Raw genomic sequence first — 20,595 nt, forward strand, 5'->3', positions numbered from 1 at the left:
CACGGTCAAATCCAGCCTAAGAGAAACCAATCTAATGGGTCATCCTTTTCACGGGGATTGCCAGGTCAGCGTGCGCCAATAACTTTCGACCGTCGATTAGCCTCTAATCTACGGTTCGTTTTCACTCGTTCAAATTTCTGAGAAAACGCTAATATTTCAAAGTTCCCTCCTTGTCCACATTCGCCCCTATAAATGCCTCTAATATTCACTCCCTCTTCATCGCTTTCACTTCAAAATATCTCTCTATTTTCTCGAGGTACAAACACTCTTTCAATTTCCAATCCAGGACATGGCTCGCACGAAGCAAACTGCTAGAAAGTCCACCGGAGGCAAGGCGCCACGTAAGCAGCTAGCCACCAAGGCGGCTCGCAAATCAGCTCCGGCGACGGGGGGAGTCAAGAAGCCTCACCGTTTCAGGCCAGGAACTGTAGCCTTGAGAGAGATCAGAAAGTACCAGAAGAGCACGGAGCTTCTTATCCGCAAGCTTCCATTCCAGAGGCTGGTGAGAGAAATCGCTCAGGATTTCAAGACCGATTTAAGGTTCCAAAGCAGCGCCGTCGCGGCTCTTCAAGAAGCTGCTGAGGCTTATCTCGTCGGTCTTTTTGAGGACACCAATCTCTGTGCAATTCATGCCAAGAGAGTCACAATCATGCCTAAAGATATTCAGCTTGCTAGGAGAATTAGAGGCGAGAGAGCTTAGAATAATTGATTTTTTTGCTTGGGTGAAGTATTATGTGCTAGTTTTAGTATTAGTAATTTTGTTTTGTGTAAAACTAAGTACTGTTTTAGGTTAGTGCTTTTCTTGATCTATATCTGCCGTTTATTTGAAATCGTGTAAATTTCTGCTCTGTAATGCTGAATCTTGAATTGGTTCAATTTCAATTGAAATGAAAATGGATTCTGTTAAACTCTGCTTTTACATTCTAATTCAGATCTTCATGCTAAAAATGACCTGTGGATTTTCAATGATTTGTTTTGTTATATAGCTTGAACCCGATTCAGCATTTATATTGGTTGGGCCGGGTCTACTGTTGGACTCAGTTGAGCCCGATCCATGACATTTGCTCAGTTGTTATTGGACTGTGGGCACCATGTGCAAATCACCTAGGTTGAAAATGGCGGGAAACTTGATGGCGCTATAAATGCCACCTAGAAAATTGAAGAAGGAACTATTATTCTGCTAAAATGGAGAGTTACTTGGTTCCGTACAAGCCTCCTCCTGAAAACCCTAAACAGCTCAATGTGAGGTAAAATATTCAATTTGCTGCTTGATTGCTTGCCATATCAGTTCTTTTGTTGAATTAGATGTGTTGTTATAAAGGAATCGATGGAAGAGGAGCGTAATTGAATTGAACGGCAGGGTTGAGCCCAAGTATCGCCACGATCTTTCCTACTTGCTCATGGAGTCGTACTGTGAGGTGTTTGAACTTCTAATAGCTGTTTCGTTTTGTGATTTTGTGAATTCGTTGTTCAGTGATTCTAAGACAATTGTTTCTGTTTTGAAAGATTGGGAAATTTCCACATATGTATCATTTTAATGGACAGCAGTGTCGAACTTTTGTAAGGATTATCTCAACTCAGTACAGTATTTGATTATTTACTTGTTTGGTTAATGGGCTTTTTTGGTTTGCATTTCTTCAAAGCTTCTCAATTTCTCATCTTCTTGCATACAAGGATCTTCTATCAATAAGCCTGTGTTTAGTAGAGTTTCTGATGTTTTACAGATGAGTAATGTTGGTGTCAGAAATGGTGCAGCTGTCTATTTCCACGGACTACCAAGAAAGTCAGTATTTCAGTTTCTTTCTGTTGTTTTGTTCATGATTCTGGTAAGGATGTCTATTTATAAGTAATTAATCATTATAATTTTTTTTCTTTCTTTTTTTTTTTTGAATCAGACAAGGCATCTCCGCACTGGACTTTGACACGAAGGTGAGTCCAAAAACCTGTGACTTTTAAATCTTGTTATTTTCCCATTAAATTAGTTTAGGAGAATTGCACTTACTTGAAACCTTTACATTTAAGCTTTCTTCTCTTGTTTGCTATGGTCTCAATTATGCTTTTTGTTTCCTGTTTTTGTTTCTAAGCCTGGTCATTTCTCTTGCTTTTTTTACCTTGAAACTTTTAGCAGATATTTGTTATTGTTCCAGGGAGTTTACTTGGCATCAGTTACGAGATCGGGTTGCCTAACAGTGCATGACTATGAAGCTCTATATTGTCTGACTAATGACACTTTGCCATGTAAGGTTCTCCGTTTAATCTTGATACATGAGAATTATATTGGCTCTGCTCCCTGGATAACTTGCTGATCAATTGAAACTCCATTGAAGATTCTTCTTTTGTTTTACGAGTAAATACTCTATCATGTATGAGGAGAACAAGCTACTTGTCAGGGTTCGGGTCTTGTTTGGTTTTCTAAGAATATGATGCTTTGTATTACCTTTTAACAAAATATTTTACCCTTGGTCTGTCAAAATTATTGTGCATGTGCTTAAAGATCATGGCTTGTGCTCCTTATGCTTTGGCCAAACTTTTGTTTGTTACCCAAATTGAACATAAAAAATGTTTAACATGCAAGTTTTCAACATTTCCCCTGCTCATATAGTATTGGATATTCATTTTTCACATTTTAAATTCCAGATATACATACTTGTCTTTTGTTATATACGGTCTATATAAAGTGTTACCAGGTTTCATTTTATGTCTTTTGCGCTCTAATTTGAGTTATCATCTCATTTGGAGTAGGCCTGAGGGATGATGAAAATAAACACTTACTGCACATTTCTTTGCATCAACAACTCGATGCTGTTCGATGGAATTTGGCTAATCAAGATGAGGTTTGGATTAGTATATGTTAAAAAGTTCTTATATGTCAGATAATGGAACATATATACCACTTTGAGTTGCAATGATACTATGGACAATTTATCAATTAAACAAAAGGACCAAACATGTTGGTCTAGAATTTAGCTTATTCTTACCATTGTTTAGCAATGATTGTGGCCAGTTTTACTTAGATAAACGACAAAGTTTTTGAACCTTGAAGGAAGTTTCTCACAAGTAGATGAATATATGTTGGACTTGTACCAGTAGTTAGAATAAAGAGAGAAGAGCATGCAGATAATCTCTAAGAGTCTCCAGAAAAAACTATTAAATTACATTTTATCTCATTAATAAATTTTATAATGGACTAATTATTTTGCATTTTTCTAAAGCTTTAAATAGACTTATTTTATCTTCTTGACTTCAGTGAGCATCTTCTTCAGTGTAAATGTGAAACATCAAGGTTTTGCCTTTCATAGTGTTTTCTAACAAATTGTCTTTGTGAGGAGAAATTTCATACGGATTTCTCTGGCTATAACCTTTATTGGTTTATGAAATTTCCCTATTCTTTCTTTCTATTTTCTTTTGGCATAAGTTATATGACTATGTATTAACTGCTTTATTTGTTTGATCATGTCTGCACAACATTTTTTCAATTGTCAAAAGGTTTCTGAATCTATTAAGTTTAATCAAATAAATGATTTAAGCATGGAATTTGCAAAGAGGAAACTGGCATGAAGTTATTGTAATTTAAATAATGCAAGTTTTGAACACAAGACCACTTGATCAAATTAGTTGTTGGCTGTGATACCATGTTGAGTACTGCTTGACTAAAAAATTTAAACTGATTAGTAATTTTCTATTAATGATATTTAAGCTTAGACAATAAGCATGGTAATTTGCTCATGGTGATTTTGTAGAGAAATCTAGTAATCTAATGTCATTTCGGTCAGGCATTTTATTTTAAAATTTTTGTTGTGGTTCAGTAGTAAGTATATGTGCTCTTTTTTTGTTAGTACCAATAATCCTTCATATATCTTTAGTCATTTCTTAGTTTTTTGAATGCATGTACTCGTTGTACTAGTGATTTGCTGTTTTAGTTTGACGTATTTATTTTCTCTTGGATTTCTACACTAAACGTGTTTTAATATTATTTACTTACATAGGTCGCTTGTGCATCTACTAAAAGTAATGAAGTACGTATATTTCATATTGGTTACATCACATCTGAACCAATTGAAGTAAGTTTTTCTTTTCACAATTCTAATCTTTTATTTGGTTTGCTGCATATTGACAGCAATAAATATTTAATATCCACTTCAATAAAGTAACTTCTGATTGCGTTATTCCATCGATTGCTATCAACTTCCAGTATTGTAATAGCTTACAACATATGCCTGATCAGTAAAAGAATATTTTAATGCCTTTTTTTTCAGTCATTCAAAAGGATTTTGATTTAAAACAAAGAGTTGGCGTTGGCAAAACTTTTTAATGCAAAGAATTGTGGTATACAGACTTTCATTGCTTTATTTAAATAGTTTTTAGCTTGTAGTTTATCCATATTCTGGTACAGCATCCTGATTTACATGTTTATGCTGGTGAATACTTTCTCCTTCTAATGCAGGTCTTAAGAACAAGGCGTGATGTCAGTGTTATTGGGTCTTATTTCCAGAAAGGTGTATCTGATATTGCCTTTACAGCAACTGATGAGTCAAGGTTAGTGAATTATTGACCTCTTTCATTTATGTGTCTAAACCTTGATACTGTGGGTGGGACAAGAATAAAACAAGAGAATCATGAACTTTAAATTGTTCAATTTCAGTTATGATTTTTCATTTTAAATCCTTGTTTTATCCTCATGTACCCTTTTTGTTTTCAGTTGAAAGTGATGCCATATAATTAAATATCCATCTTTCAAGTATTTTTTTCCTTTCATCTTGAGAAATGGGAATCTAATTGTAAATGTAACGTTTGCAATGACTGGGTACCACAATCAGTGACTGAAAATGAGGCGAGGCAATCAGATGTACCCGAGAAAAATAAGCATTCAGCATTTTCATTAACTGTTGCTACAACTTTTTAGCTTTCACATTACGAAGCTGATTGTGATTATAAATTCTGATTATAATGTTGATAATCATACTTTTGTTTCAACTTATTCTTTTAAATTTTGCTGGAGGTTTCATATGTGACAATTTGTTTTCTCTTTTTGTTTTGGAGATGCAGTGTGTATGATTAGCTAGCTGCTAATAATTGAATTTCCTTGTTGATGGTCCATTTTTATAGGCTAATTGCTTCTGATACGCATGGGGTACTTAATATATGGGATAGACGAATGAGTGATCTTCCGTGTCTTGAGCTTACAACTAATTCTCGTAGCACTCTTAATAGCATCCAACTACACGCAGATAATCAGGTTAATAATTGACTCAAAACAGTCTTCTATATATTTCAAGCTTCACTTATGTGTATCTCTGAAAATATAAGTTTTGTACTGTTTTATGTGATTAACACAGAACTACATTGCATTTTAGGTATTCATTATACTGCATGTGTGCCACCTTTTATACATGCCTGATAGAAGAATTATTTTACAAGCTGCAGTTGCTCATTAATTGAGCATATCCTTATAGTATGGTATGGGATGGATAGTTTAAACTTGCACTAATGGTGCTTTCCAATTTTTGGCTTGAGAATTGGCCAGGGAAAGAGTGTTAGGGGGATAAAGGAAAAATTTCACAAGGTATTTGAATGTTGTAGACCTATATATATGCTTAACCATGTTCCTGTCAAAGTAGTGATTCTAAAGCTAGCTTGTACTAACTGCACTAAGGATAAGGTGTGGGCTGGTGTGTGTAATTAGAAGTAAAGTGTTCTTTTTCTTATTTCTTAATTTATCATTCATTTCTTTCTAGGAGCTCTTGTTCTAATAAATTCATTTACTTTAGACTGTTTTTGCGGCTGGTAAGCATGGGAGTATATATATGTGGGATCTTCGTGGAGGAAAAGCATCTTCTGCCTTTCAGAATCACAATGAAGTAAGTGTTCGGGCTATAATTTTTTAAATATGTCTTCTTACTTGATCTTGCGATGTGGGAACTTGAATGGAGGCTAAAATACCACCAAGTAGTAACCAACGGGGAGACCTTCATGTCATCATCTGTATTGTTTATTGTGCCAAAAAAAAGTGTTCACACTTCACACTACTCTAATTACCTGATATAAATTGTCTTGTGATAGCTTTGCTTCTTGTGAATGTCTATGGCTTCGTTTGGCTCAAGTTTGGGAATACTACTTTTAGTATTCCCAATAAAATTAAACAGTAAAATTTCTAAATCCTAACAATATTATTCAACTTTTTTTAAACCCCCTAAATTTGTTAATTTAATTAAATACCCCTAAATATTTTTTTAAAAATTGCAAAAACACCTTAGCAATCCACATTTACCAGATTCCGACCACCACTGCAGGAAGATGGCCAGAATTTGGTATAATGGCGTACTACCGGCTGAATTTGGCCGGTAGTGCGCCGATCTAGCCTTTTTCGGCCACATCTTTGGCCTCAACCAGTCAATGACAGCCAACATATGGTCGTCGTTGAGCATCAATGACGGCCTCATCTTTGACCGTCGTTAACAAAGATCTACGGCCAGATCTGGCCTTTGCCAGCCAGATCCACCTTGGATCTGGTCGGAAGAGGCCATATCGGCGCACGACCGGCAAGATTCAGCCGGTCATGCGCCGATATGGCGACTCCAACCATCTTCCGACGGTGGTGGCCGGCTGTCCGTATTTGATGGATGGATTGGGGGTGTTTTTGTTAACTTTTAATGTTTTATTATAGGGGTGTTTTGTAAAAAAACAAACACAGGGGGTATTTTTTAATTTGTAAATTCTACATCGTAATACCCGCCCAATTCAACTTTTTTTTAACTTTTTAAAAAAAACTTTTCCCAAAAACGTAAAAATGTGAACTAAACGGAGCCCATTTTATCCTTAGATTATTGTATTAGATTTTGATATGCATTCAGTAAATTCTTGTGTAGTTGCTTCAAATAATGTCTATCGTTGTTTGGTATATTCTATTTGATCCTCTATACTAAATCATATCTTCTGTTCATTCTCAGGTAGGTTGTCCACCTCTAACAGCATTGGTGTTAGCATCAATGCTAAAGAAAATTGGGTCTTTTAAGGTATGCATAACTGCTCTGATGCTGGTTTTGTTGCATTTGGTGAATTTTCTATTAATTAAGGATGGTAGTGGTAGTTTCAGTGATTTGCTGATTTCAGGCTTCATACTGTGCTGATCTCTGGATTTGAGTTGTCCTTATTAAAAGTCCTGATCCATACATTATCTATATAGCTGTGGACAGCTTGTTAATTGCTTATTAAATCCTTCTTCGTTCAATTTAAGCTTTTCAGGTTTCATATTATACGAAAAGAATCTACTCTTCTTTTTTAGAATGTTATATTTTGTTACTATTTTGCTTTTGGCCATATTCTAATCTAAAGTCACTTTTTCTGCAGGCACAATCCAATATTGTCCCACAGGAAATACATTCTATTGATTTCGATCCTAGTTGCCCGTACCAATTGGCTTTCCACTTGGAAGATGGTTGGTATGTAAAACAAATGTGTTTTTTGTTTTTTATTCGACTTAGATGTTCTTATTGAAACATATAATAATTTCTTCACATTCTGGATTTTAGATAACATTATATTAAACTTAATCACATAATAGAAGTATATTTACCTTCTTAAGTCCAAAGTCGACTTTTATGTTATAAGCTTATGACTTTGGACTGTTTATATACACTTTTTCTTTCCCCTTTTCTTTTTGTTGATTATGTTTTTGTGATTGATTGACACTAAAGACTTGAAGTTGTCTCAAAGATTTTCTAATGAGAGCCTCTTTTTTTTTTTTTTTTTTTTTTTTTTGTTTTAGCACTTGCAAAGTTTATGTATGTGTGTGTTTTGTGTATGTGTTTGTATGCCATGTATGTATGTTTGTGTGTATGTTGTATGTGTGATGAATGAGATATTTTTGCTTCTGCCAAACGCTCATGCAATAAATCTACTTGTTTCCAAATTTTTCATGTGATGTGGTCGTTGTTCTGGATATTTATAATTTTCAAGTTACCCATGTTCATTGCCCCCCTCCAGCTTGGTTGTAAGTAATGTTTCATACATTCAGATGACACCGTTTTTAGCTGGAACACTGGCAACTTGTTCAATAATTGTGTAATAGACCCTTTTGGTTTGGAGTTAGTGGATGAATTCAACAGTTCACCTGATGTATTGCAATCGAGGAAACCATCGTGGCTGCCTACAAATTCTGTAGATTTATTCATTTCTTTTACCATTTCCCCTGGTTTGATTATTCATCATTAAACTATGTACATTTTGGATACTGCTTGCGTGGGATTGTTCATACAAGGCTGTCAGCAATGTGTTAAGACATTAGGGTTTGGACTGTCTTAAAATTTCTATTATTTGGATATTTACCAAGGAGAACATCTCTTTTTCCAGTTTGAATGGAATTATGGAACACTTGGCATTGATCTTACTTTTGTCAGAAATCCGTTTAATTATTCTGCCCTTGTCACGGGCTGGGAGTTTCACACCCAAAAGGCTAACCTATTAGGTGGAGGGACTCCCCCCTTTATAAGCCCAAGACCTCCCCAATACGCTTCAATGTGGGATTTGTTACATTCTTCCCCACCCAATCCTGTGACGCCCTCGTCACAGTGTGGCCTCCGCCTACCCATCCACCTCACTCTCTGTGACCCACAATCACACGGGACGCCCCTGCTGGGCGCTTGACGGGACATCGAAAGACGATTGGGTCTGCTTTGATACCACTTGTCACGGGCTGGGAGTTTCACACCCAAAGGCTAACCTATTAGGTGGAGAGACTCCCCCCATTTATAAGCCCAAGACCTCCCCAATACGCTTTCAATGTGGGATTTGTTACACCTTGCTGTTTTCGGGCCACATGATTTATTGTTCAGATATTTTGTATTTCTCAGTATTTGAAACTATTTGCTCAAGAATTGTCATAATTTGATGTCTCTCTTTTGGTTTAAACACAACTCTAAGATTAATACCCGATTGAGTAGGTTTCAGCTGGAGATATTTTTGAGTTTCTCCCTTCTACATTCGTTGATTTTTACTCTGGTGTCTCTTAATGCAGATCTATGTGGTTGGATCATCCTCTGACCAAGGCATTCATCTTTTAGATTTCTACCCAGACTCGAGCTCCCCCTGCCACGTGGACTACATGTAAGAGACACCCTGCAATGTCTCTTTTATTATATGATCATCGGGCTTTCACTGGTGAATTGGATTAATGACCTGATTTAGATTTTTACTGCATGTGAATTTCACAAAAAGGGAGGTTATATAAGAATATTCGAAATATAAATATTTTCATGGGTGAATTAAGAACTAACAGGTGGTACATATTTTGCTTATGTTTTCCACATTCTCCAGCGACTGTGGCCTTCTATTCAGTTACAATTTTGTACGAACTTTTGAAATAGAAATGGTTTTTAAGCATTTTAGAGCATAGCCACTTCTATGTGTAATCTCTGAATTTTTTTTTTTTTTTTTTTCATAGCCACTTCTATGTGTAATCTCTGAATTTTTTTTTTTTTTCTAGTGAGGATACAAAGCGCTTATCTGAGAGAAACAAGCACAAAAAGCAAAACAGGTTTATTCCACTATCAGAAGGTGTTACTGCATGTGTCGCTCATCCTCTCAATGGTACCATTATAGCAGGAACCAAGGTTTGTGGTTTTAGAGCGTCTACTTTGTTATTATTTGTTTATTTAGTATTGAATATACTTTTTTATTAATTTTTATGTTCCACCTTTCAGATTCTTTAATTAAAAATAAACCCAAATGCATACTTTCTACTCAAACCAAAAATATTTGGGCAAGTGGTTGTGAATGTCAAGTTCCAATAAAATATGGTGATCATTCTCAGTTTATACAACAAAGACTCAGAACAATGATCTTAGTAGTAGACTAGTAGTTGATGCATTTCTGCTTTAATTTATTCTGTGAAATGCGTATGGAAGGAAGGGTCACGATATGTAAATGCAAGTGAAAAAAAAACTTACATACAAAGATGGAAGGATCATTGTAATGAAAATGGGTAGTTTAAATATGATATAATGAATTGTGTTATCAAAATATCTGTTTTGTTTAACACAATTGACAATTTCTTAGAAACAAAACAATTGGAAAGAAGAAAATTTCTGAACGAACAAGAACGGCTTTACTTAAACAGGAACTTTTTCGTTCACAACTTGCATAGGTATCTAATGGGGGGCAGGTTGCATAAAAACCTTGCATTCATCCAATGTCATTGATATTTTACCCTAAATGAATGTAGAAACATTTAAGTACAGAAGCCTAAGTTTTGTTGGATTTTGGTTTCAGGTCTCATCTTTGCTGATGGTGTCCCAGCAGCAGAACTGTGAGAGTCATTCCGAGACTGAGCAATGAGGTAGACAAATAGATGCTGGGGATAACTTCTGGAGCCCGAGGAAACTGATAAGGTGATGAGAGTTTGCGCTCATAATGAGCACCATAAATTAAGACAGTAATTGCATAATACCGAGTTTGTCGTTTTAGGTACCCCATGGGAGGCAAAAGGTCCTCATCCTGCTTTCTTGTAAAGTATTATTATTCCGCCTTCAAATGCTACGATATAATGGTAACAACAATAAAAAGTTTTGAGATTATTTAGCCTTAAGACTACTTATTTGCAAACTATACAAGCAAATAAGACATTAAACCGAAAGCAAACATTCTTGCATTCATTTGATAAAAAGGTACATTCCATATTCAATATTCACTTCTATCATTTGCAATTGCAATTAGTGATTTACAAAAAATGCTCAATGCAAAAAGGAGCAATATGGAAGATTGATTAAAGATCTTTGGCTGGAGGATAAAGAGAGACACAGCCTCTTTTGGGACTTGAGAATTTCCTACAAACTGCTACCTTAACCCCATTTTGTGCAGCCTCCTTCATGTGCAAACTAACCAAGAGCTTAGCACAATTCCTGTTAAATTAGAGCATGTCACAGTTCATTTTAGAACCCAACATTATACGCCATTATTAGCAAGAGCCATATACACTACAAACATAAATATATCAAAGAAAAGAGGACATTACTTTATGTTCTCTTCACAATAGCCAGTGTGATGCTTCAGAGTTTCAGTCCAATAAGGTCTCTTGTTAAGGGTACAACGTGCAGCGTAAACAGCTGAAGCAGCGAGCATGGATGGGCAGTATGAAATTATGGTGTAATAGTGGGTGATACCCAGTTCAGCTAGGAAAAATACCATATTCTCCATCTGCATGACCACACAAATCAAGGCTGAAGACATCAGAAACTGATTCTGCAAAATGGTGTAATCAAGATAAATATGCTATTTACCTCCTGATTCGGTGATACAGAAGCTTTAAGATACCGCACAAGGAACACATAAGGTGTAGGAACAGTTAAATACCATCCTAATTCCCCCAAAATCTCTTTCTCCATGGCTCGGACCTCTTCTTCAGTGTAAGCATAATCTGATATACATACAAAATCGTTAACCTGCAAAAACAAAGCACTATAAATAAAAACTTCCACAAGGAATTTTTGAAACTAGCAGAAGTTCTAATAGACAAAGAGAAAAAGCACTCTACCATTGGAGCCCAGATTTCTTCATACTTGCATGCAATGAGCATTGAGCTAATGCCAACTAGCTGAAGTTTGTCCCTGTTCACTGTCTTCTTTGAAAGGTAACGATCAAATATGTTTACAGTGAGGTACAGGGTTTCAGGTGTTAGTTCAAATCTGTCATGAACTTCTATCAGCCAGCCCACTAGAATAGTTCTCATCCTTTCATTGATAGGCTGCGAGACCATGTAATCTTGCACTCGACTCTCATCCTGAGACAACAAGCTATGCGTTATGAGAGAGAGATGAGTATGACTATAGTAAAGAGATGGGGAAGTACAAAAAGAACTTTACTTCTTTGTAGAACATGTAGATATCTTCAACATACTCAACGACTGCCAAGCCATCATTAGCATCTGCTGCATCAATGCTCACTATCAAATCCTTCGACTTGTTGGCAATTCCACCAGCAGCCTAAACCAAACGAGATTTGAAAGTCAACAAATTGAAGATCAATATATTCTTGAAGTATCTAGAAAATCAACTCAAAGGATAATTGAGCATCCAAATCGACCTTGCTTCGAGCAGTAAGAATTGAACTGAATGCCTTGATTTTATTCCTTGAGGGCATTTCTGTTGAAATTTGTCCACCGCAAGGTTTGACGATTCCCTCTTCAGTAGGTCTGTTTGAGAGTGAAGTTTCAAGTAACAGCTTTTCAGGTAACTTCTTTTGCTTGTCTTCTGCTTTATCCTTTTCTTTTTCATCGGAGCTTATCACAATCAGATCATCACATTTTGGTTCTTCGGATAACTTCTTTTCAGCTCGTGCTGCCTTCTTCAGAGCTTGGCCTTTTCTTCTTGCTGGTACCCCATCATCAACCACTAGGAGCTGCAAATAACAGCGTTCAAAATTGTAATTGGCATTGTTTTCACTACATAAATTCCATACATGAAATTTTTTCAAAAGATATAGTTTAAGATTACTACCTTATTTTGCTCTGCCTCCACTTTTGCATTTGCTAAAAGCTGTGCATGAAAACCCCTGCAACCAAGCAAGACTTAGGTAAACTCTCACACACGGACAAACAAAAAGAGAAAGATATAGACCTTGTAATTGGGCGAGAGATCTTCCCTTCCATATTTTGTAGAATATCAAGATTTCCTATATCACGGAGAACTTGCCGATTCTTTCCTTTCGCTGGATCATTCTTCACCTTACCTCCTAACGGAAAAAGGCAAAAAGATTATATTCAGCAGAGACAATAACACATAGACAGAGGAAGAAGCCCCAACAAAGATAAGGAAAACAAGAAAGATAAATTTGAGTCCAAAAGAATCATTGAGATCAAGAAACACAAAGAGAGTGAAGGAAATAATCCATGTTGTAGCAATACAGTATATCAACGCATTTCATCCTCAAATAGAAACTGCTAGCTGGTTCAATCAATTAGATTCACAAGAAAAATCGAACAAGAACGCACTCATATGGATCACTCTCAAATATATAATCAACACAAAACCGTTTTGAAAATTAATCAAAACCCAAAAATGATCACATAAATTGTCAGGTTAACTCTTAACGGATATCAGATAAAGGCCCACTAAAATCATCAAAAGGAGACAAACAATAATATGGTCAAGATAAGACCCAGTTGCAATTACATGAAAATTACCCAAAATGAGGAAAAACAAAAGAAGTCTAAATCAATCAACCCATCTGATTTGATCCAGGAAAACCCATAAACAAACATGCATAGAGTCCCAAGGATCATATCAAATAATTGAAATAATAACTGGTTAATGAAGAAAAAACAAATCAAATTAAAAAACCCACATTGAATATATAGAGAAGTAATCAAACAACAATCAAGATAAAGAACAGAATGAAATTATACACAAGCACAATCAATCAGTAATTAGAAAACGAAGAGAAACTAGTTAGACCTCTGGGTTTCTTAGGAATCACGATTTCTCCTTCGGCTTCCATTTACTTCACTTGATCAACTCCAATTCCTTCCTAACACTGTACGCCTTTTCTCTTTCGATTTTGATTTGCTCTGTTTCTCAATATTCTTGTTTGTGTAAAAATATTATTGCGCTTATGAATGTATGGAGCTGCACTGAAGCGCCTTGCGAGTTAAACCCTTGAGAGGCTAACGGTAAAAATTTTCAATTTCGAATTTCGACCGTTTGATAGTTTTTGCTTAGAATCAAACGGCTTATACGGACATTTTCATTAAGACTTGGGCTTAGCTTGGCCCATTTAGCTCACTCAATCCATCTTTAACAGTATGATACCAAACCCGAAACCCCAAACCGAATAATGCAGTTTGGGTCAGGTTTTCAGATACTAAAATGTAAAACTAAATTTAAAAAAAAATTAAATTAAATTAAAACAGATCGGTTTGCATTTACTCAATCCAAAACACTCAAACCAAACCGTACAACATTTATTAAATAATATAAAATGAATTTACATAAATTTATCATTAATTAACTTATTATGTAATTGTTGAAACAAAAAAGTTATAATGATATGATCTTAAGATTCTTAATCAAAATTGGACATATTTTTAATCGGAAAAATTAATTATATTGAAAGAAAGTAATTCTTAAATAACATAAGAACAAGAATCTAGTGAAACTCAAACCCTAAAACGCAGATCTACTACACATTAAATTTCTTCTTCACAATTAAGCTCTCTCGCCTCTGATCCTCCTGGCGAGTTGAATATCTTTAGGCATAATAGTGACTCTCTTAGCGTGAATTGCACAGAGATTTGTGTCCTCAAAGAGTCCGACGAGATAAGCCTCGGCTGCCTCTTGAAGAGCCGCGACGGCGCTGCTTTGGAACCTCAAATCGGTTTTAAAATCCTGAGCAATTTCTCTTACTAGTCTCTGAAACGGAAGCTTCCGAATCAAAAGCTCCGTGCTCTTCTGGTACTTTCTGATCTCTCTCAAGGCTACAGTTCCCGGCCTGAAACGGTGCGGCTTCTTCACTCCTCCCGTCGCCGGAGCTGACTTCCGAGCGGCCTTCGTGGCCAGCTGCTTACGTGGCGCCTTGCCTCCGGTGGACTTCCTTGCTGTTTGTTTCGTGCGAGCCATTTCAAAGATTGATGATTGAAAGAGTGGCTTTGTGTTTGGACTTGTGTTTAGACTTGTGGTTGTTTCTTAAGAAAAAAAATGGGAGAAATTGAGTATTTATGGAAGAAATTTTGGAAGAGGAGGGAAATTTGAAAATTTGTTGTGTTTTTGAGAGTTTGGAATGAGCAAATCTAGGCCGTAGATTTGAGAATAATCGACGGTGAAGAAAGTTTGCTGTCGGCTGATTTGGCGATCCAAGTGAAAAATAACTTGACCAATAGAAGAGTTTTACTGAGGGACGGATCCGTGTGCCGTGTGAAAGGACTAATGCACAGTGAAAATATTTAAAAATACCCGAAATAATTTGATAATATATTAGACCCCTAACATTTTGATTACTATCAACAGTTATGATTTGAAAAATATATTCAAAAAAACTCCTGTCCTAGGAATATATTTAAATTAAAGGAATCAATTGGTTAATTACAAACTCATATTCAACTAGGATTTCTAACTGGTTTTAGGATTAGAATTTCGATTCAATTGCTATAAATAATCTAAGTTTTATTATCTCAAAGTAATTGAAAGAGCATCAAAACAGTCATTACCACTTTTTTTTACCCTAAATAAACCACGATGACGAAGAAGAAGAAAACCATCGATGTCTGCAACAATAATTGGAGGCCATGGCGTGATCTTCCTGAAGAACTCCTTATTTTGATCTTTGATAATCTGAATCTTACAGATTATTGCACCTGTTGATACGTGATTTTTACACCAACGAAACGCACGTGTGAAATGCTGAGCTGACCTAGAAGACACACGTGAATATAAGGGAATATAAGAGTAAATGCAATAGGGACAGCTTTTAAAGTGGTTGGATGCTAAGGTAGCAAATCCTACGTCCACTGATGTTTATATTAATGATAAGGGTCAAGTCGTGTTAGCGGACTAACTTATAAATGATAGTACAAGAGAGAGAGAGTGCTATATTATAGAGAGAGAGAGAGTGTGTAGCTAATCAAGAGTAAAAATGAGCGGATCCCCTGATTAGGAGAGGAGCTCTCTTTTTATAGTGGGATACATTGAGCTAATGATTACTGAATCTGTGAGTTGGTAGGATTAAGTGTACAAATAATTCTTTATGTCACATTGCCCACCTTCTAGAGTGATTTATGCGATTTGGAGTAGGGATTGGACAAGTGGGATCACCACAGCTTCTGGCTAGTCTGGCGTGCACCTACTGTTCTGACAGAAGCAGGCTGCCCCTTTCCTCACGTGACTCGACAGTGGGTGTACCCATGCTTTGACTTTTGCACACTGACTGGACCTTACGTCAGCCCTATATTTTTCAGGCATAACAGAAGTCCCCTAGTTTTTAAGGTTTGAGGATCGAACCTTGGAAACTATAAGTCATGCCGCGATTGGATGATTTTTGGAAATTCTGGCGATTCTGACCTGTTTGAAAGTAGGTGGGGGTAGCACTTTTCGCTAACATGACCTCACATGTTCATCGCTTATTAAAGATGGGCGACCTCACTTCATCAGGCGTTATCTGTTGTACTTTAGGTATGGAAGCATTTAATGAATCATTCTCTGTGCTGACAAACGTGTCCTGTGCGTGATAAGTGCCAGCCAGGCACATTAAACACGTTGTATGCTGACACGGTAGCACTTTATCAGAACATTAAATGTGTGACATGCTGAAACAATAACCCTTATCACAGCATTAAATGCAGATTGGGGCGCAATTAATGTTGAGAGAGAGAGAGAGAGTACCGTCGCTTGAGTTTTTCAACGGAAAAGATGAAGATTTGATTTTTCTTTAGTCGTGATGCTCACTCTTCCTCACTGATCTGCGACGCGTGGTCATGATCAACGGTGAGAAAATTTGCCGCCCAAACGTCGTTTTGATTCCGAGAAAAACAAGTGTCGTTTCATGCGCTATAAAAACTCAGATCTTTCTCAAGCAATGTCACCACACTCGTCTTTTTCATAGAGAGCAAGAGATTTTCGCAAGCTTGGAACCTTTGTCTTCCAAACCAGCGTTTTTCCGATAATTGAAGCAGAAGCTATTTTTCTACTCCAAGAGGTAAGAATCTTTCTCTGTTTTTGTTTTCTTATTCTCCATAGTTGGTAAATGGTGTTAGTCTTCCGATAACTCATTGGATACGTGACGCTTATGTCGGGTTCGAGCCATGAATGATGGCTCGAATCATGCTGTTAGGGTTTTCTCTAGGTTTTAGGGAGTTTGTTTCCTTCCACGTCATCGTACGGAACTACGTACGATGGCTAAATGACCCTCCTGCTTGTCGCTTTTGTAGACCAGCAGAATGGACCCCTCAACGACCAAATCCGAGGAAGGAACTAGTTCGTCCTTGCAGGATCCTTCGAGTGTCACTCCTGAGGTATACTCGGTACTTATCGGGGAAGAGCTTGAGAGAGTGACAAAGCAGTATGGTGTCGATATGGAAGTTTTCCGCGATAGGACCCACTCATCGCGATACCCGTCAAGCAGGATGGCCGCAATCTTTGAGGAGATCTTCAAGGGTGGGGGGTTGATCCCCTTCCACCCTTTTGTCAGGTCGTTGCTAGATCACTTCGGGATTGCGTCGATGCAACTCACTCCGAATGTGTATGTTATTGCTGTTGCCATCTCCATCACGTGTCGTAAGAACGGGCTGGGTGAGCTAACCGCGGTGGAACTCGGCTGCTCGTATTACTTGAAAAAGAGCAAGGACAAGGATTCTTATTACTTGTCCAGGCGACCTACTATAGAAGCGGGGATACACAGTTACCCTAGCAATACGGGGGCCTACGAAACGAAGTTTTTCTTCTTTCGTTACGACGACCATTGCCACTTTCAAGACCCAAGTAGGTTCTTTTCCCTTGGCGAATTTTTTAAATTTGAATTGCATCCTTTTCCTAACGACCTATTTCTTTCTGGTAATTAACAAGTTGACTGACTTAGGGCTGCTCTTCGATCCGGATAGGATTGTAGCTTTCGGCTTCCTGCCCGAAGCTAGTCACGATACAAAGAAGCTCGTAACGACGGCGAATCTGCAAAAATACGGTTTCTTCAACGCAAGAGCGTCCTTAGAGCCCCCATTGCGTAAGTCTTGCTAACTGGGTCTTTTCTGGTCATGCAATGAATTATTTTTGCTAACGATGCTCGCATGTAGCGACCATGCCTCTGAAGGAGTCAGAGCCGCCGCAACGAAGGCAATTCAATTTTTCGCGGGGAAAGACCGCCAAGGCGGTCGATGCTGCTCCTATTGTTCCCCTGGCTGAAGGCGCCACATCGAGCCCCTTAGTGCGACCGGCTGGAACTTCTTAGGATCAACCTTCGGAGGACGTACCAATCCGACCTGTGAAGGCTTCCCAGCCATCGGCTGTTCGCCCGAGGCTAAAGTCAATGGCTCAACGAGCTAAGAAGAAGAGAAGGAAAATTTAGGCCGAAGAGTCAGAAACCGAATCTGAGGGCAATCAACCCGGGAGGTCGCAGCCAGATGTCATGAGGAAGTTGGGTAAGGAACCGATAGGCGACACGACCCCTGCTGAAAGCGCGAAGAAGGAAACTCCAGTGCTGGACTCGCTGGGGAACCTGTCGGAGTACCTGGAGCCGATAGTCTACACTTTGCTAGAGTGCAGAATCTCGGAATCATTCCAGCAGTTCATAGGTTCCAGTGATGCAGACCTGATGTGCACATCGCTCCAGCACTTGAACAAGGTAAACGAATTGTCCTCGGCGAGGACTTCCCTTAGTTTATCAATAAACTAACTTCCTATTTTTCTTGTTCGCAAGCCCTGCTTTCCATGCAACTGTCCTTGGAGAAGGTTCGGCTAGGAGTTGCAAAGGGGGAGGTCGTACTGAAGGAAGAGAACGCACAACTCAAGCAAGGCCTGGAAGCCGTCGAAGCAGAAAGAGACATATCCTCTGAGTCGACGAACCGGTACCTGGGCGAAAAGGACGCGGCTCTTCTCATGGTGGACTTCCAAAAAACCGAGCTCGAGAAGCATGGGGAGGAAATAAAAAAGCTTCAAAGGACCATAGCCAGACTCTCCAAAGAGGTCGGAGAGAAGGACCAGGAGCTCAAAGCGACCTTTCTGCGGGCTTGGCGAGCAGAACAAGAGAAAGATGCCTTCGATGAGCAAAGGCAAGCTCTTGAGGCCGAGCTCCAAGCAAGTCAGGGAAAAGTTGCTTCCCTGACTGAAGAGATGCAGAATCAGGCAGCGGAGGTCGAGGAGAAGGCTGCCGAATGGGCGATCGAGTCTATCTATGCCTTGTGACCGAAGAATCCGCGCATTGATATGTCCGACCTCCTAAAGACTGGTAGGAAACTCTCATGTCCATGGTGCGGCAGGATGATGAAGCGGCGGCTGCCTGAAAATTCGATCAGACAAAGGGTTTGGGACACGCCTCGGAGAAGCCCCTAGCCGACCAGCCTTAGGATGATAAGGTCGGTCCTCCAAGAGTTAGATTAGGGCTAACAGTTGTATCATTTTGCCTGCTGTACTCTTTGCATTAATGAAATACATTTTGCTTTTACAATTTCTGTTCACTTTAGTTTACATTCTGTCTACAATATTGGAACAAGTCTATGCGAACATGATAACACATTTATACGAACAAGATTACATGCGAAGACTGTTACAAGCGAACAAAATAATACTTTACAAGGAAATAAGTTACAAAGATCAAAATTAATTTACAAGGAAAACTGAGTTCGGAATTACTGATAGTAAGGTCGAAGATGCTCAGCATTCCAAGCTCGGGGTACTTTGGAACCATTCAGCCTTTTGAGATGATAAGTCCCCAGTCTTATAACCTCGTCGATACAGTATGGACCTTCCCAGCTCGGTCCTAACACTCCCACACTTGGTTCCCTAGCACTGAGAAGAACTTCCTTTAATACAAGGTCGCCGACCTGGAAGTCTCTTCGCTTGACCTTAGAATCAAAGAACTTCTTCGCGCATTGCTGGTAGGCTGCTATCCTTAGCGAAGCCTTGTTGTGATGTTCTTCAACAAGGTCTAGACTTGCTCACATAAGTGCTTCGTTGTCAACTTTATTATACAAGTCCCTCTGTAGCAAACCAGTTCCTACCTCCACATGGATTATCGCTTCACAGCCGTATGCTAGCGAAAAAGGGGTTTCTGAGGTAGAGGTTCTTGGAGTTGTTCTGTACGCCCATAGGACTTCTGGGAGGTCGTCAGCCTAATTCCCTTTGGCCTTGCCAAGTTTGGCTTTCAGAGTGTGCTTGATGGTTTTGTTGATAGCTTCAACTTGACCATTCGCTTGCGGTCTTGCAACTGAAGCGAATTTTTTATGGATGCCTAGCTCGTCGCAAAACTGCTTAAACTCCTCGTTGTCGAACTGTTTTTCGTTATCCGAGATGAGGGTATGAGGAATTCTGTAGCGGCACACAATGTTCTTGAAAACGAGGTTTTTGAGTTTTTTGGTCGTGATTGCGGCTAGCGGTTTGGCTTCTACCCATTTGGTGAAGTAATCTACCGCGACCACGACATATTTGACTCCCCCTTTACCAACTGGCATGAGACCGATGAGATCGATTCCCCACATGGAAAATGGCCAGGGGCTAGTCATTGTTATCAGTTCATGGGAACGAGCTTGCGGTATGTTCGCGAACCGCTGACACTTGTCACACCTCTTGACAAAGTTGTAGGTGTCTTCTTGGATTCGGGGCCAATAGTATCCTTGACGAACAACCTTGTTCGCAAGAGATCGTGCAGCGGTATGATTACCGCAGATCCCTTCATGTATTTCCCTCATGATGTAATCCGCTTCTTCACTGGTTACACATCGGAGGAGAGGGGCGCTAAACCCTCGCCTGTACAGTTGGTCCCCGATGAGAGTGTAATGAGCAGATCTTGTTCGTAGAACCCTTGCCTCAACCTTGTCGTCAGGCAAGATCCTATTCTTGAGGTATTGAAAAATAGGGGTCATCCAGGAATCTGATTCTGTTACATTCACGGCCTGTTCGATCGGGC

At 38.6% G+C, this 20,595-nt stretch overlaps 4 protein-coding genes across 4 annotated transcripts; 2 read left to right on the forward strand and 2 right to left on the reverse strand.

Moving 5' to 3' along the window:
* Positions 1-204: 204 nt before the first annotated feature.
* Positions 205-908, forward strand: LOC116109994 (histone H3.2). Its single transcript, XM_031396247.1, has one exon. The coding sequence runs from the start codon at positions 290-292 to the stop codon at positions 698-700; it is 411 nt and encodes a 136-aa protein (XP_031252107.1). The 5' UTR covers positions 205-289; the 3' UTR covers positions 701-908.
* A 260-nt stretch (positions 909-1,168) lies between these two features.
* Positions 1,169-10,716, forward strand: LOC116109981. Its single transcript, XM_031396224.1, is given in 18 exon segments — positions 1,169-1,247; positions 1,322-1,418; positions 1,507-1,560; positions 1,725-1,783; positions 1,896-1,929; positions 2,148-2,238; positions 2,743-2,834; positions 3,987-4,061; positions 4,445-4,536; positions 5,107-5,236; positions 5,769-5,858; positions 6,948-7,013; positions 7,348-7,439; positions 7,925-7,994; positions 8,086-8,157; positions 9,014-9,102; positions 9,482-9,608; positions 10,267-10,716. Coding segments are annotated over 18 exon segments (1,458 nt in total). The 5' UTR covers positions 1,169-1,185; the 3' UTR covers positions 10,333-10,716.
* LOC116109980 (G2/mitotic-specific cyclin S13-7-like) lies at positions 10,512-13,592 on the reverse strand. Its single transcript, XM_031396223.1, has 9 exons — positions 13,445-13,592; positions 12,609-12,725; positions 12,489-12,543; positions 12,076-12,390; positions 11,856-11,975; positions 11,528-11,773; positions 11,274-11,435; positions 11,009-11,190; positions 10,512-10,895 (listed from the first exon to the last, which is right to left on the reverse strand). Exons 1-9 carry the CDS (start codon positions 13,486-13,488, stop codon positions 10,760-10,762), a joined length of 1,377 nt encoding a protein of 458 aa, XP_031252083.1. The 5' UTR covers positions 13,489-13,592; the 3' UTR covers positions 10,512-10,759.
* A 504-nt stretch (positions 13,593-14,096) lies between these two features.
* Positions 14,097-14,690, reverse strand: LOC116109973 (histone H3.2). Its single transcript, XM_031396213.1, has one exon. It carries the CDS (start codon positions 14,604-14,606, stop codon positions 14,196-14,198), a length of 411 nt encoding a protein of 136 aa, XP_031252073.1. The 5' UTR covers positions 14,607-14,690; the 3' UTR covers positions 14,097-14,195.
* Between the last annotated feature and the right edge of the window lie 5,905 nt (positions 14,691-20,595).

The sequence above is a fragment of the Pistacia vera genome, unplaced genomic scaffold, assembly GCF_008641045.1.
Source record: "Pistacia vera cultivar Batoury unplaced genomic scaffold, PisVer_v2 Contig592, whole genome shotgun sequence".
In the NCBI taxonomy this organism is placed as follows: domain Eukaryota; kingdom Viridiplantae; phylum Streptophyta; class Magnoliopsida; order Sapindales; family Anacardiaceae; genus Pistacia; species Pistacia vera.